Source organism: Rhinopithecus roxellana, chromosome 9, assembly GCF_007565055.1.
Source record: "Rhinopithecus roxellana isolate Shanxi Qingling chromosome 9, ASM756505v1, whole genome shotgun sequence".
NCBI classification, from domain to species: Eukaryota; Metazoa; Chordata; class Mammalia; order Primates; family Cercopithecidae; genus Rhinopithecus; species Rhinopithecus roxellana.
In genome coordinates, this window is record NC_044557.1 from 50,170,201 (window position 1) to 50,187,414 (window position 17,214).

General features: G+C 37.0%; 2 protein-coding genes across 5 annotated transcripts in view; one reads left to right on the forward strand and one right to left on the reverse strand.

The window, feature by feature from the left end:
* WWP1 (WW domain containing E3 ubiquitin protein ligase 1) overlaps nt 1-6,469 on the forward strand; it is a 121,919-nt gene extending 115,450 nt beyond the window's left edge. The window contains exon 25 of one of the 3 annotated variants that reach the window (XM_030937434.1): nt 4,914-6,469. In XM_030937434.1, coding sequence (XP_030793294.1) covers nt 4,914-5,013 — 100 coding nt within the window. In that variant the 3' untranslated portion in view covers nt 5,014-6,469. The remainder of the gene's footprint in view (nt 1-4,913) is intronic. The other 2 variants (XM_030937435.1, XM_030937436.1) reach the window with 2 other exon arrangements.
* RMDN1 (regulator of microtubule dynamics 1) overlaps nt 5,236-17,214 on the reverse strand; it is a 42,450-nt gene continuing 30,471 nt past the window's right edge. The window contains exons 8-11 of one of the 2 annotated variants that reach the window (XM_030937438.1): nt 15,310-15,340; nt 12,817-12,950; nt 12,300-12,368; nt 5,236-10,486 (exon numbers count right to left, since the gene is read on the reverse strand). In XM_030937438.1, the coding sequence (XP_030793298.1) occupies nt 12,318-12,368; nt 12,817-12,950; nt 15,310-15,340 (216 nt within the window). In that variant the 3' untranslated portion in view covers nt 5,236-10,486; nt 12,300-12,317. Of the gene's footprint in view, nt 10,487-10,663; nt 12,369-12,816; nt 12,951-15,309; nt 15,341-17,214 lie in introns of those variants that run through there. The other variant, XM_030937437.1, reaches the window with a different exon arrangement.

Sequence of the window (17,214 nt, forward strand, 5' to 3'; positions counted from 1 at the left end):
CTTGAGAAGTAATGTTGTTAGCTTGTCATTTTAAGGAAAACAATAGGCATTTGTCGGTGGTGATAATTACCACCATGAGCTTGAGAGCTTCTGAAGACTTTCTTCAATGAGATTAGTGAGATTGTTTGTTTTTTGTTTTTTTGAGACGGAGTCTTGCTCTGTCACCCAGGCTGGAGTGCAGTGGTGCGATCTCAGCTCACTGCAACCTCTGCCTCCCAGGTTCAAGCGATTCTCCTGCCTCAGCCTCCTGGGTAGCTGGGATTACAGGTGCACACCACTATACCTGGCTTATTTTTGTATTTTTAGTAGAGACGTGGTTTCACCATGTTGGTCAGGCTGGTCTCGAACTCCTCACCTCGTGATCTGCCCGCCTTGGCCTCCCAAAGTGCTGGGATCATAGGAGTGAGCCACCATGCCCGGCTGATTAGTGGTATTTTAACAAATGTGATTTTTTTTCCTATTATATAATTAAATGAGTCAACATTTAGAAAATCCTTATAATTTGATGAGTCATTATTTTCAAATGATCCGTGAATGCTACAACAAATGTTACAAAATGACGCATGAGTAAAAGATCTATTCAAAGTGCAAGAGAGGCTGGGCACAGTGGCTCACACCTGTAATCCCAACACTTTGGAAGGCTGAGGTGGGAGGATCGCTTGAGCTCAGGAGTTTGAGACCAGCCTGGGCAACATGGTGAAACCCCATCTCTACAAAAAATACAAAAATTAGCCGGGTGTGTTGGCACACACCAGTAGTCCCAGCTACTCTGGAGGCTAAGATGGGAGGATCACTGGAGCCAGGGAAGTCAAGGCTGCAGTGATCCATGATCACACCACTGCACTCCAGTCTGGGTGACAGAGTAAGACCCTATTTCAAAAAAAATAAAATCAAATCAAAAACAAAGTGCAAGAGAGAACAGTAGATTTTGTATAACAAAGTACAAAGTGTTCTTTGACCTGATTTCGAACCATATTGTGCATTCCCTTGTCAAATTTAGTATCAAAGAATAATATCCATAATTATCTGACAAGATGAGTAGAGTATATCTCCATTTCTAACTATTTTTCTGTGTGGGGCAGTAGATTAAATGTACAAGTAGATATCAGAACCCAGATGTTTTATGTTACACCAGATATTTAAAAGATTTCCAAAACTATAAAATAAAATCACTCTTTCCACTATATTTTTTTGGAAATACTTGGGTTTTTCCCATTAAAATGTTTATTTTCATAGCAAAATGAATTAATACTTTTTAAACTTCTGTTTTAACTTTTAAATATCAGTAGCTATAATTCATATAAATAAAATGTTTTAACTTTTAAATATCAGTAGCTATAATTCATATAAATGAAAGCTCTTTGCAGTTGGAAATTTGTTTTTTCCGAGACAGTCTTGCTGTGTTACCCAGGTTAGAGTGCAGTGGCACAAACACAGCTCACTGTAGCCTCAACCTCCTGGGATCAAACAATCTTCCCACCATAGCCTCCCCAGTAGCTGGGACCACCAGTGTACACCACTATGCCTGGCTAATTTTTTAATTTTTTGTAGGGACTAAGTTTTTCTATGTTTTCCCAGGTGGGTCTTAAACTCTGGGCTCAAGCCGTCCTCCTGCCTTGGCCTCTGAAAGTGCTGGGGTTATAGGCATGAGCCACCACTCCCAGCCAAGGTTGACAATATTTTTAAGAGTGAAAAGGAGTCCTGTAACCAAAATGTGAAGACCTCTGCCTTCAATTAAAGTGGTAGATCCAATATGTACACATACGTGTGTGTGTGTGTGTGTGTGTGTGTGTGTGTGTGTGTGTATTGAGAAAGAGATTTTTGAGTCAAGGGGAGAATTAAAATAGATTTCAAATTTTGTGAAGGGAAAGTAATTACCACCCACTGATTTCTGTTTTCTCAAAGTATAAGGAGAAGTCACTGGCTAAGAGTGAAGAAAGGAAAAATTTTCGAGAGAAAGAAGGAATTGGGAGAATTGTTAGAGAATAGGCAAGTATTGATTAGAGGAACACAGCTAAGATTGCTAGGCAAAATTGGATTGCTCACTTGGATTAGTAGTATATTTGAAATGACAACAGTCTACTTGAATGCATGATTTCCTCCCCCAGTAATTTTCAGCTGTTAAGTTGAAAGGAACAAGAAAGCAGAAGATTGAGTTCATCAGAATTTGAGTTTATGAGTTCAAAAGAGGGAGAAGCGTGAGATTTAAAAATATTTGTAGGCCGGGCAAGGTGGCTCACACCTGTAATCCCAACACTTTGGGAGGCTGAGGTGGGCAGATCCCAGGAGTTCGAGACCAGCTTGGCCAACATGGTAAAACACCGTCTCTGCTAAAAATACAAAAATTAGTTGGGCGTGGCTGTGCATGCCTGTAAACCCAGCTACTCGGGAGGTTGAGAGCAGGAGAATCAGTTGAACCCCAGAGACGGAGGTTGCAGTGAGCCAAGATCGCGCCACTGCACTCCAGCCTAGGATACAGAGATAGACACTGTCTCAAAATAAATTAAATGAATATGTTGTAAATACTTTTATAAATACAAATAAAATGCAAATACATTATGATGTATAATGATGGACCATGGTCTCTAAAGTAATTATAGTGATGAGCGATAGGTAATCACTCATCCTCAAAGGGAGGACAAGAAGAGGTAGACAGGATAGTATGATGAGGTCAACAGGCTGGCATTTTAATTGAAATAAACTGGAAAGACAAGGTAAGAGAACAGGATTTTTAAATTAGAAACTTCCTTTACTGGTGATGTCAGGGTTCAAGGTATAGCCTTGGGGTCAATAACTAAAGAAAGCAGAATCGATTTTAGCTTGTCTGTCTTTTTGTAAAACAGCACAAAACATAATGGCCAGTGTTTTAAAACAGAAGCCTGTTTTGAATGTTTTCAAGTAACCCACTTTCATGTTTTTCAACTCAGCATTTACTAAATATCTACTGTATGCAAAACAGATCAGCGTTAAGAGAGTGCAGAGATGACTGCCTTCATGGATTTTAGAATCTAATGGGAGAAACCAGTCAGTCCTAACCCAGAGTAGATTAAAATAGATGCTAAAACAGAAATAAAAAGAGCTTATGAATAGGGAAATTATACGTGTAAGATGCTCAGAGGAAGTTGTAGCATTTGGACTGGTTCTTGATGTAAACTGTATTCCAGACCATAGAGAGCAGGGTTACAGAAAGAGAAAGGTATGTGGTATGCTCGGGAGAGCGTGAAACAAGTTGACGGTAGAGAACAGAAGCTTCCTTTCCCCACCACAGCCCCCTCTCCACCCATAGCAACTCAAACGCAGCAAAGGTTTTTGAAGAGTAGCATCAACTGGTATGTCATTTTAGCAAAAAGTGAAAAAGAAACAAAACAAATGGGCCCAAAGTTGAGTAGCAGGAAATTCTCTGATGGTCCAGATAAGAGATGATGGGGAAGCATATACAGAGGGATGTAGTGGCAGTGGAAATGATCAGGAGGAGCCTGGGCAATATGACAAAACTTCGTCTCTACAAAAAAAATACAAAAGTTAGCTGGCCATGGTGGCATGCACCTGTACTCCCAGCCACTCCGGGGGCTGAGGTGGGAGGAGGGAGGATTGCTTGAGCCTGGGAGGTCGAGGTTGCAGTGAGCCGAGATAGTGTCACCGCACCCTAGCCTAGGCAACAGAGCCAGACCCTGTCTCCAAATAAATACATAATCAGGAGAAAAAAATGGAATATTTGGTAGATAGAATGACAGAATTTGGCAAAGGCTATATGTGAAAGATGTAAGAGGACAGAAAGTGACTGGTTGTCTTATATAGGAAATATTGAAAAATATTTTTTTGACGTTGTTATCATACTCTACCTTGAAGTATAGTTTAAAGGGGAGGGCAGTATATGGTCTGCTTAGTTGCTGCTATTAATATCTTTAACTTCTTTTAAAATACAAAGAATACAGTCTTAAAACAGCACTGTTTTAATTAGATGCCTTGTTTCAAAGGCTCTTTCCTGACTCTGACATGGGAGGGTCAACGGTACATGGAAAGTGGTGGGAGTGGTAAGAGGGTACCTGGATAATCTCTAGAAAGCTTCCACATGGGAAAATGAAGGTACAGAAGGGTTCTGACTTACTCAGAGCTATCTCACTAGTCACTGCTACTGTGGGGACCAAAACCCTGAACACCCGAATCCTAATCTAGCTACTCAGTGCTGTACCTCACAAAATGAAATGTGATTCCACCTTTGTAAACTGAAAAATAATACATTATTTTAAGCATTTTTTAGTATTTTAACATTTTTCATCAGTGAATCCCAGAATGGAATTATTTGAGTATGACAAGGCTGAAAAAGTATCATTTGAGAAGAGTTTGTATATGTGGTTAGATTATTTGAAAAGACAGACGTATATATTTGTTCACTGACCGTCTCCACCCCAGAATGTAAATTCCATGAAGACAGGGATTTTAGTTTTCTTCACTGTATCTCTAGCTTATCGGTTATGTCAAAAAATCTCGGTAAATGACTGATGAATGAGTGAGTGAGTGGATGAAAGAAATGAACTCTTATCCTAAGAGAAATTAGGAGGACTCATTACACACGTAACAGGAATAGTAAAAAGAAAATTGATTTTTAAAAAATTGTCTTTATCCAAATTGCTACACTTATTATTTGTAATTCCATTTTCCTCTCGGAGATGTTAAAATAGTTTTTATATGTAAGTCTTAAATTTGGATTACTCTAAGAAATTTAGAAATGTTAATATACCAATTAAGTAATATTATAGTAGTAAATTGTCTGTTAGAATAATTCTGGCAAAATTTTTACATATATAGTATATATTCATATAACCATTCAGCTTTTCTATGTGCTTTGAAAAATATTGTATTTTTTTTTCATTTTATTGAAAACATCTGATTTTGTTTTTGTTTCTGTTCAGTTTTAATCGCTTGGATCTACCACCATATAAGAGTTATGAACAACTAAAGGAAAAACTTCTTTTTGCAATAGAAGAGACAGAGGGATTTGGACAAGAATGAATGTGGCTTCTTATTTTGGAGGAGCTCTTGCATTTAAATACCCCAGCCAAGAAAAATTGCACAGATAGTGTATATAAGCTGTTCATTCTGTACAGTGAATTTTCCGAACCTCTCAAAGTATGTTTTCCGTTCTTCCACAGAAATATGCAAAACAGTTCATCCTTTTCTACTTTATTTATTGTTCCCTTGAAATGACTGACTAGGAAAAAGATCATCCTTAAATTTTGAAGCAAGTGAGAGACTTTATTAAAAATACATATATATCTATAAAAGCATATATGATAGTGGCTCTAGTTTTATAGAGCTCCAAGTGTATGAAACATGACAGCCGTTCATTCATAAAGATCTGGATTTGCTTTACCTTGTTAATATTATCTAGGGGAAAAAGTGCAAATTGCTCCATGTTCTTCTCTCCCTTATGTAACATCTCCTGAGGGTGTTTAGTTGCATGGCTGTTCAGGAAGGTATTAAGGGCTTAGGCCAAATCTTACTTTGAGTATGTTTAAAAAAAAAAAAAAATGCTGCTGGCTTTTCTGAAGACAGGTGCTTGAACCTGTCAGTTTGTTTTAAATAAATACAATAGTTGAAAATTTTTCTCTCTGTTACATCAGTAATATTGTCAAAGTAATGGATAAAACCATAACTTACACATGAAAGTCATATACTAGATCTGATACTATTTAGTTTATTATCAAAATTGGAAAGATTCATTGAGCAGTATAGAAGTTTGTTTACATGTTGAGATGCTAGGTATCTGTGGAATTAAAAAGAATCAGGCACTTTTGTACTTTGTTTTTAAATCTGTGATGTTTTTCAAATTTAATTCATAATAAATTGATGCAGTTTCATACTTAGGAACATACAAAAGGTAATGTGAACTCTGCCACTTTGTGTTCAAAGTTTTGGATTTTATGAAGCCAGATGGATTGAAGAGTTACGTAAGCATTTGAATGCTCTGAGGCTAATGATTTTCTGTTAGTGTTTGAATATCTTCATTCCTCTCAAATTCATAACAGTTCTATTTATCTGAATTAAATAAGCATATAAAAATCTTTTGGGTCGCCCCCTTTTTACACAGATAATTATTTTTGTCATAAGTAACACTTTTTAATTGTTTTTCATCATAAGGGCCTTTGCTGAACTACAAAAATGTGTAACAAATTAAAATCTGATGTGAATGATATTAATGCTACTTTTAGCAAACTGGGCTTCCTAATACAAAATTTTAAATTTCCATTTGTATCATGCTTTTAATATGCACTGTAAATTTCATCAACTTAAACATTTTTTATAGCCATGGAACTGACTTCTTAAAATATGTTGCCTATAAATATTTCACTGCTAAGTACATACAGAAAAACAGTAATTATTGTTTTGCCAAAATTTTATTTTTCTACATATTGAGAGTGTGTTCTGCATTTTATTCAGAATTCATAGTAAAGACGAAAGAAAGGCAGTGATCTGCTTGGTTGAATAGACTCCTTTTCCAAATCCTAATTATGAACACTCTGGTTATTTTCAAGCCTAAAGAATTTTTTAAAAATTCTAATGTATGTGACAGGTTATGTGATAGAGGGTAACTGGTCTTCAAAAAGGACTGTCTTAATTATACCATAAGAGTTAAGCATTAGAATTACAAATGGTACCACTGCTGTATAAATTTTGCTATGACAGAAGTTATTGAATATCATTCATTGGAGGTGTGATTTAGCAGATTTGACTAAAGAAGGTGGCTTTCCAGTTCATTTTCAGGATGCTGGTCTCCCTCCTCAAGTAAGAAATTACGATGTACCAGGTGAGGCTACACAGAACCCTACAAGAGACCAAACCAGCTTTGTTTTGGAGAATTCATCAGGGTCTTCCACTTTTCACACCCAGTTACAGATATCCAAGACCTACAGGCAGAGCTGTCTTGATTTATCTACCCAGTAGCAGTCAGAAAAAATTGTAGAAATATGGTCCCCCACTCACCTTCTCCCCTTCCCAGCTGGACCAACCAGAAAGAAATTAGGGAGTGCAAGACTCTCTGTGCAGTTCATGAGGAAACAGACAAAAGGGAGGCTCAGAGACAGGTTTATATTGCTACTTCATTTTGGTGACTCACCCGCCCCCACCACCAGTAAATGGTTCAGGGAATAGATCACAGACCCAATACAATTCTGTCTATTAGATCAGTTTAGCTGTTTGTCTTCCAGGGAAAGCAGCTTACCAGTGTTTGGGGTTCCCCCCTTACCCCCATACTTCCCAAGTAGTTGAAAATGAAAAGGTTAACAAAACCTTTTCCCCTGATGACTTCTGTTAACTACCTACGTCTTCCTACCCTGACAACTAAATAGGATGGTATGTGTCAGTTGTATTGCCAGGCAACTTTGCTTCTGGTAAGTATGACCCCTAGGACTGGTAAGTTGCATCTGGACTGGGAAATCTCCAGATACATGACAGAAAGCCACAGCTTTGGGCATACCTGAGTGGAAAAGTCTTGTAACTGCATGTCCTTTAAGGAGGACCCTGAGCTGTCACCTGGGGAGATACCGTTGCATAGACTGCTGTTAGAATACTGTCTTCTGAAAAGGAGGTTCAAAATTGTCCTGCTGGCGAGCTGTGGTTCCTGTCCTATAGCCTTCTGAGTAAATTGGTGCCAAATATAGCCCGTCGCAGGCTTGTTAAGTCCGAATGTTTGGTTGAACCTAAGAAGATTGGTGGATGATGCAGAAGTAAAAATCTTCCTTTGTTGAAATACGCAAATAAAAGTTGTCCTGTAACACTTAATTAGTTGGCCTTAAAAGCCAAGCTTTAGGTCAACTGGGGATTTGATCTAAGTCCAAAAGTGACATCTCCTAAATTCCAAAATTTCTCTCCTCAATTCTCAATCAAGAACAAAATCAGAGGTAACAGTAGTTGTATTTACTGGTATTCATGGTAAATCCTTTACATAAATTATTCTCTTAATCCTTACAATTCCATGAAATTGGTGAGGGTTGTCTTTAATGATGCTTTTTTTATAGAGGAGGAAAGTGAGTATGAGAGAAGTCATTTTTACAACATCCACAGCTAGTACACAGCCCATGATTAAAAACTCAGTTGAGATAACTTGGCCATCAAGAAATTGAGAACTTTTAGGTTCTTATAGGATCATGGCCATTTTCCAAAATCAGTATTCTACTCACATCCTCAAAAGGAAGGAAGGAAACATCTATAAAGGAGAGAGATAGCCTATGTATGTAATACACTTAGAAGACAGAGTACTACCAACTTCTATATACATGTATATGGGGAAATAAGCATCTCAATCCAGCAGTCAGCTCTGGAATCCACACAAGAACAGAATCAGGTGGGGGCTGCAGGGGAAGGAGAATGTAAGGGATTCCTGGGGTTCCTTCTCAGTAGTGGGTCTCATCCTTAGTGGGGAAACATCAAGAACCAATGTGACATGTGGGGAATCAGGCTCCTGGGAAGTCAAGTGGAAGCGACTTAGTGCACAGAATTGGAATCTTGGGAAGGCACCATGTCTTGCAGAAGAAACCTAACCCTCAGAGATAAAGGGGAAAAATGAAGATAAGGACCCAGTAGCCACACTCCTGGACATGTATCCCAGAGAGAGAGAATTTATGTAGACATAAAAACCGGCATATAATGCTCATAGCAGATTTGTAACAGCCCAAAATCAGGACTAACCTAAATGCCCCTCAGCATATGATTGATACAGTATATTAAATACTAGTCAACTCTAAAAAGGAACAAACTACTGATAGAACTTAGGTCTCAAGGGAATTATGCTGAGTGAAAAAAAAGAGTGTCACAGGGTCTCACTGTATGATTCCATTTGTATAACACTGTTGAAATAACAAAATTATGAAGAACAGATTAATGCTTGTCAGAGCTAGGGATGGGTGGGGGAGAGGAGGTGGATGGGCGTGACTATAAAGGGACAGCACTAGGGATCTGTGTGATGATGGAACAGGTCTGTATCTTGATTATGGTGGCAGTTACCAGAAATCTACATGTGATAGAACTGCATACAACTATACACACAAGAGCATTTAAAAGTGGTAAAATCTAAATAAGGTCTGTGGTCTGTACCAATGTCAGTTTCTGGGTTTTGCTATTGTACTTTAGGTTATATGAGATGTTAGCACTGGGACAGGCTGAGAGACGGGTACACAGGACCTTTTTTTTTTTTTTTAGTTTGTGAATCTATAATTATTTGAAAGTAAAAATATTTTTTAAAGTTCTAATAAGGAATCAGGAGGTAAAACCTCACTCCATAAAGAGCTTTATTACTGAATGATACCTGATCTCACAAAAAACAACTTAGCAGAAAGTATTCTTGAACCAACCCAGACCCTTTCCTCCCATTTGATGACAGTATTGCTGGTAACTCAACTTAAAATTACATCCCTAGGGAAAAAAATAAAGTCACTAAAGAGAAAACTGAAAATGAGAAAAAAAAAAACTTTAACACAATATGCTAATATGAATTAAATTATTAGATATTAAAAAAATCCAAAATAGCAACTTAAAAACTCAGAACTGGACAAACAAAATGCAGATGTGAATGACTGGCTAAAATCAGGAAAAAAATTTGGAGAAAAAGACAAACATATCAGACATGAAGGCCATTATCAAGTATCTAAGGAAGAAGAGATACAACCAAAAGTAAAATAAAGGGTGCGGAAGATACAAATGAAAAGAGCCAAGAAAATGAAACAAAAAGGCCAAAAGAAAAATCAGTAAGTGATAAATATGAAAGTCAGACAAAGATCTAATAGAACTAATTTGAGTCCTGGAAATAAACCGGAACAGCGGTTCTCAAGGTGTGGTCAATTAGGCCAATCTGGAATGCGACAGAATCAATGACAAATGAACTGGCCTATTCAAAAAGTCAATGTTGCAAGAAGAAAAAAATGGGGAACTGTTCTAGATTGAAAGATTAGCAACAAATCAAATGCAATTTGGATCCTGATTTTAAGAAGCATGAGACATCTTGGGGACGTTTGAGAAAATTTGAATATGGGTAGATATTAGATGATGTTAGAGCGTTGTTAACTTTTCCAGTTGTGATAATGGTTTTGTGTTTGTTTAGGAAGATGTCTTTATTCTGAGAAAATGCATGCTGACACATTTAGGGGTGAACTATTATGATGCTTGCAATTAATTTCAAAAGATTTAGAAATGTATGTATCTGTGCACACACAGACACATATACAGTTGGAACATCCCTGAATCCAAAAATCTAAAACATGAAATTCATGCTCCATAATTCAAAGCTTTCTGAGTGCCAAAATGATGATACAAGCAGAAAATTCCACATCTGACCTCATGTAATAGGTCACAGTCAAAACGCAGGTGCACAACACAGTTTATTCGGTCTCCCTAAAGGAAAAAACCCATTTTAAAAAGCCATCCAGCAGAATGCCACCACACTCCTAAAAGACTCACTTCTGGCCCTTCAACTGCTTCTGTTTCTCCTCACCTACAAAAATAAAATACAGTATACAGTAACCTTTTAAAACACAGCATCGTAAGTGGGAGACTGAAAGCCTGCCATTGTTTGTTGCTGCCCTTAACCAGGTGATACAGGTTTCTGGTCATGCTACTGTTGCCTAGCTACCCTGACCACATTATTTTTTCACTGTATCAATGGTATGTCTTTTTTTTTTTTTTTTTGCCGTCCTTGTTCCTATGCGAATTATGTCATTTTTTTTTTTACTGTTAAGTAGTTATGCATGAGTAAGTATAGTAACTGCTTATTGGTAGCATATAAATTCAGTCAGGAATGATGGTGACATCAAACAACCACAAATTGACCACATGAGTGGCTGAGATGACACCTTTGCTTTCTGATGGTTCAATGTATGCAAACTTTGTCTCAATACACAAAATTATTAAAAATAATACTATATAAAGTTACCTTCAGGCTATGTGCATAAGGTATATATGAAACAAGTGAATTTTGTGTTTAAACTTAGATCCCATCTCCAAGATGTCTTACTGTGTGTATGCGGATATTCCAAAATTTGAAAAAAATCCCAAATCCAAAATGCTTCTTCTAGTCCCAAGTATTTCAGATAAGAGATACACAACCTATATAGCAAAATCATTGAATCTGAGATGGGTGTACAAAGATCACTACTTTCAGTCTCCCTTTTTGTTTGAAAATGTACATGATAAACATATCCATACAGTTCATTGTAACATTACAATTTCCAAATCCTTTGGGAAAAACCCACCTAAACACAGTCTCTATCTATCTAAGTGAATTCAAGATGATGCTCCTTTTTACAAAACTTAAAAAGATTTTGCAGTGGTGGCACTCCAGCCTCAAGTTAGTAGCATAGTCCTGCCTATATAAAAACATCTTAGTATTCCATTTAACTCTTAAGTTGTGTGTTCCTTCCATTCCATTAGGGAATAGAGCTTTGTGTCTGATAACAAATTCAGTCTACCATGAGACTATACACCACATTTAGAGGAAACTGGCCAGGCGTGGTGGCTCACACCTGTAATCCCAGCACTTTGGGAGGCCGAGGTGGGCAGATCACTTGAGGCCAGGAGTTTGAGACCAGCCTAGCCAACCTGGCAAAACCCCATCTCTACCAAAAATACAAAAGCCGGGTGTGGTGGTACAACCCTGTAATCCCAGCCACTCAGGAGGTAAGGCAGGAGGATCACTTGAACCGGGGAGGTGGAGGCTGCAGTGGGCCAAGATTGTGCCACTGCACGCCAGCCTGGGTGACCGAGTGAGACTCTTTGTCTCAAAAAAATAAAAATAAAAAAGGAAATCACTCAATTTTTAGTCGTCTGCTGACTTAATTCTTTCCTTATACAGGTTAGCTCCAAGATGCATCATTTAACTACTTTATGTCAGGAAACCACAAAATCCTAACCACTTTCACCACATCTTCTCTGCAAATATCTCAACTTAGAATCAATCTAACTTGAAAATCCATCCCCATGTATATCCCCTATAGATTCATTTCCCCTCCTCTACAAAGCTTTCTTTGCTTGATCTCCCATCCCAATGTGATCAATCCTTAGAAATCTCATACCATTTTGCATTGCTGGTATCCAAGATGCAAAATAATCTTTGCCTGAGCCATGGAGATTTATTTCTACCACTCTTATGGCGATTATTTATTTTACCTTATTATTTGTGAAGAAGCCTAGAATTTTTTATATTTACACTGTTAAATGGTCACAACATTTTAAAAGCTGTAGAACAGTTATAGTTCATATATTAACTTTATAATTAAATGAAAAGGCAATGTTTATTAGCTGTTCCATACATCGTCTCTGAAAAGTTCTCAGTTCTTCTCACTGAAACTTGTAAGCAACTGAGCAGCTTCTGTCTGTATCTAAAATGGAAAAATACATGTTATAAGTAAACAGGAGAGCTAAGAGACTAACTTGTAAAATTTAAGTTTATAAAGTGGGGTTTCTAAGAGTTTCCAAACACATTATAACAATAAAATTTCTTGACAGTGACCCGATGAGACTCTCAGCTCTTCCACTTTAGTACACATCCCTTGACTTTTATGTTCTAGAAATCTTAACTCCATCTGTCATGTGTGTCACACAGGAATAATTCTGCATTGTAGCAGGCAACCCCGTAACATCTATCTGGTGACAGTAACTAAACATTTCCTATATAGAAATATAAATGTCAATGAATTTACGCTTGAAATGAACACACCTGTTTTCAACAATATTATGCATTTAGAAAATTATGCTTTTAAAGTTCTTAATTCACCATTTAATAGTGCCTCAAAACCTTTCTGCCTTACTTTATGGGAGATGTTTTACCTGTTTATCCTCCTCTGTGTGTGCTGGATAGTCCTTGGCTTTCATTAGCCAGAAAGCAGCAAGCTTTTTGTTGTGTAGTTTCAAGTATGTCTTTCCTAAAAGAAGTAAGTTTTTGCTGTAGAAGTTTGGATCCACTGCACATAGGAAAGAAAAAATGATCTCAGATGAAATAGTGTTGCTTTTATTTTTAAAGGTTTGATTTTGAGGTCTAAATTTCAATAAATTTGGTCAATAAGTGATTAGACTAATGGAAATTCTCTTTTGTTCACTGTTTATATCTCAAACAAATATTTATAAAATAATAATTACCATTTAATGAACATCTACAAATGTGCTAGGCACTGTATTATACACATTTCTGATTTTCACAACTTTATAAGTGGGTATCGCCATTTTATAGATGAGAGACTGAAGCTCCTGATAGAATGTACACTATCTGAGGACAGTGATACTCTTTTTAATCTCTTTAGTTCCCTATGATACCCCAATTGCCTACAACAGTGTGTGAAACAACATACATTCAGTGTACATCTGCTGAATAAGTGAATGAAATAATGGATGATGACATATATATATTTGATCAACATTTACTGGATGTCAGCTATACTTAAGCATAGAGGATGAAACAAAAGCTCTGCTTTTTTCAACTTTGTAACGAAAAGGAGAAAGAAACATGAACACAACTAAATGTAATATAAAAATGAAGGGAATGCTTTGCTAGATATACAAACTTTGAAATGGTATGACAAACCAAAAAAAAAAAAAAAAGTGAAGAACATTCTTGGCTGAGAGAAAAGCATAAATAGAAAGCCTATGAATGAAAGCATAGAATTATCTCACCAACTTAATTCTCCACAAAGTTTCCTAACAATCTGAGATCCTCTGTATTCAAAGCCTACTTTTTCCTCTATACAATTAATGATTAATTCCATGTGCTCCTTAACTAAAATTGTTTTACTTCTTTGAGCAGATCTGTGTGATGCCATGTTGATATACTTAAGTTGTCCTGCGGTTAAATATATTCTTAAATTCATTCATCCAATCATTCATCTATTTACTCAGTCATTGAACAAATTTGCCAAGCATTGTGCCAAGTAATGAGTGTGCAATTGTGAGCCAGAAAAGACAAAGTCCCCATCTTCTCTGTACAGCCTTAGACATGTAAGTGTTCATAGTATTGAGTGATAAGGGTCACTGGAGAAACAAAAGATACTAAGGGCATCGGAGGAGCTTCTGAACTGAATATGGACCAGAAAGAAATAAGGTAAGGTCACTGAAGAATGAAGTTACCACGGATTTATTTTAGCTCCATGAGGGAAGGACCATGTTTTTCTCAACACACCCAACCCTTAATTAAGTCTCTAAGGTCCTATATTTTTACTTTGTAATTAACTTTTAAATCTCTTTTAAAAAAAAGTCATTCCTAGATTCATATTTATGATATGTGAAACAGTATGATCATGAAAGGGTATTAGTAGAAGGTAATAATGTAAGTCAGAATTGATAAATTACAGAGATAAAACATTCAGATAAAATTCTGTAGAAGATAACTATTATCATGAAATGAACAAGTCTATTATGTGTGGGATCTCAAATTTAATAAACATGGTGTCTTCTTAATTTTCTCCTGATTAAGTTTTATAGAATATATTTCAATGGCTTTTATGGTCTATTTGGTAACATATGCTTATGTCTCTTATCTCCCCCACTTAGTGTATGAATATTAAAAAGGATAAATTTAGGATGGCCTGGTGACACTTTCATAGGACTAGTCACTTTTCAAAACAAACATGACCTGAAACTCTTTGTCACAATATCTGTAAGAGAACTAGCCTGGCTGAATAGCAGAATTCCCATTTAAATGCCTCTAGTGAGACACATATATATATACATATATATATCTTTTCCTCCCCAGACAGGTCTCACTCTGTGGCCCCCAGGCTGTAGTGCAGTGGTGCAATCACAGCTCACTGTATCCTGGAACTCCTGGGCTCAAGTGACCTTCTTGCCTCAGCCTCCTGAGTAGCTGGGACTACAGGTGTGTGCTGCCACACCTGGCTAATTTTTATTTTTATTTTTTGGTAGAGATGAGGTGTCACTATGTTGCCCAGGCTGGTCTCAAACTCCTGGGTTCAAGTGATCCTCCTGCCTTGGCTTCCCAAAGTGCCGGGATTACAAGTGTGAGCCACCACATCTGGCCAATATGTGTAGTCTTGAATAAGAAAATTACCATGTCAGAGACTCCTCTCAAAAAGGAAGGCTGAATTACATCAAATGATGGACATTCCAGAACTGCAGCTCTAAGTTCAGTAGCAGCCTATTTCTCATACAGGTGATCTTTACTGAATAAAGACTTTAAAAATTGTTTTACAATATCTAGCACAAAAATAAGCATAACAGAATAACTTTGCTTTAGAATTTGCTATTATAGTATATATATCCAGCATTCATACAATTTTACTGTATTAATATGTGTAATCAAAAATACCTTACCTTGTTCTGCCCTGTGAAAGTAGCCTAAGGCCTGTCAAAAACACAAAGAGCCCAAACATAATAAAAAAGATTAAAACAGACAATATTAAAAAAGCATTGTCTCAAAGACCTATTCCTATATTAAAGTCAGGAAGTAAATCATCTTAAAATAATGGTCACTTCTTCAACAGTGAGAGTTAACACCCAAACTGAACGTAACACTTAAATCATCATTAAGATTACAATATATGGACTACTTCTGGTAATAACTTGGTTGCTGTTTAGAACTTGTACCAAACTAACATAATGTGCAGAAAGGAAAGAACATTATCATGTGTAACTCAGCTATTTTGACAGTTCTCTTAAATAATAACTAGTGATTTCTAGTAAAAATGAAATATAATCAAAAGCTGAATTGATTCAGGTTGTACTAGTGAATTTTTAAGAGTCCATTATTATTGAAATTCCTACATACAATGTTATTGTGGGTCTGAAACTCTTTTTGTCCTACTTAAGCTACTGTTTTTGTAATGCATTCTCTAATGACATTTGATTTCTTAGAAACATAACTAATTTGATAAAGTAGAGCTGACTATATTTTTTGTCTTTAAAATGATTTTTTTTTTTTTTAAGATAGGGTCTCACTCTGTTGCCCAGGCTGGAATGCTATGGCACAATCATTGTTTATTGCAGTCTTGGCCTCCAAGGCTCAAGTGATCCTTCTCCCTCAGCTTAGCTGAGTAGCTGGGACTAGAGGCACAGGCCACCACACCTGGCTAATTTTTGTATTGTTTTCTAGAGGTTTTGCCACGTTGTCCAGGCTGGTCTTGAACTCCTGGGCTCAACTGATCCACCAACCTCAGCCTCCCGAAGTGCTGGCATTACAGGCATGAGCCACTGTGCTCAGCAGATGGGCATTATTTTAATAATGCCATTATAAAATAATGTATTATAAAATAATGCCACCAAAGTGCATTATTTTAATAATATTTCTCAACTGTGTGTAAAGAATACAACTAAGTATTTTTTACATCAGTTTCTACACTATAGCTTCCCAGAAGAAAGAAAAGCTCCTTGTTACAATGTAAGTAGTATAAGTACAGCTTTCGCCGGGCGCGGTGGCTCAAGCCTGTAATCCCAGCACTTTGGGAGGCCGAGACGGGCGGATCACCAGGTCAGGAGATCGAGACCATCCTGGCTAATACGGTGAAACCCCGTCTCTACTAAAGAATACAAAAAACTAGCCGGGCGACGAGGCGGGCGCCTGAAGTCCCAGCTACTTGGGAGGCGGAGGCAGGAGAATGGCGTGAACCTGGGAGGCGGAGCTTGCAGTGAGCTGAGATCCGGCCACTGCACTCCAGCCTGGGCGACCGAGCCACACTCCGTCTCAAAAAAAAAAAAAAGTACAGCTTTCTCAATTGCCTGTTTTCTTACTCTGAAAAGCTTGTGATGAATAAACCCAAAGTTTAACCAGAAATTCCTCTCAAATTTTATTTTTAACAAGAAAAACAAAGGCCTTGAAAATATAACAGAATATGAACCTTTCATATGCTTTTTAAAATCAAAGTTATAATGAGTGTTCTTCTTTTATCAACTCAAGCATATGCTTTACTTTTCTGTTATTGTGTATAATACAGCTAAAACATGCTGGGTAACAGTTGCTGTATTTCTTGTTCTATTTTTGTGACTTCAATATGGTTTAGATTTCAAACAGAAAATGAAGGTAGATTTTAGCCACGAGCCATTTTAAATGACAGTATTCCAGAATTAACAGTCATTCATCTAATGGGGAAAAAGAAAACCACTCACCAGTCATGGATAGGAAGTTTTAAGCCTTGTGATAACATAGTTGAACTGGATCATTAGAAATTGCTCAAGTCCCTCACTGAATCAGAGCTCCACATGTGTGAACACTGTAGAATGGCG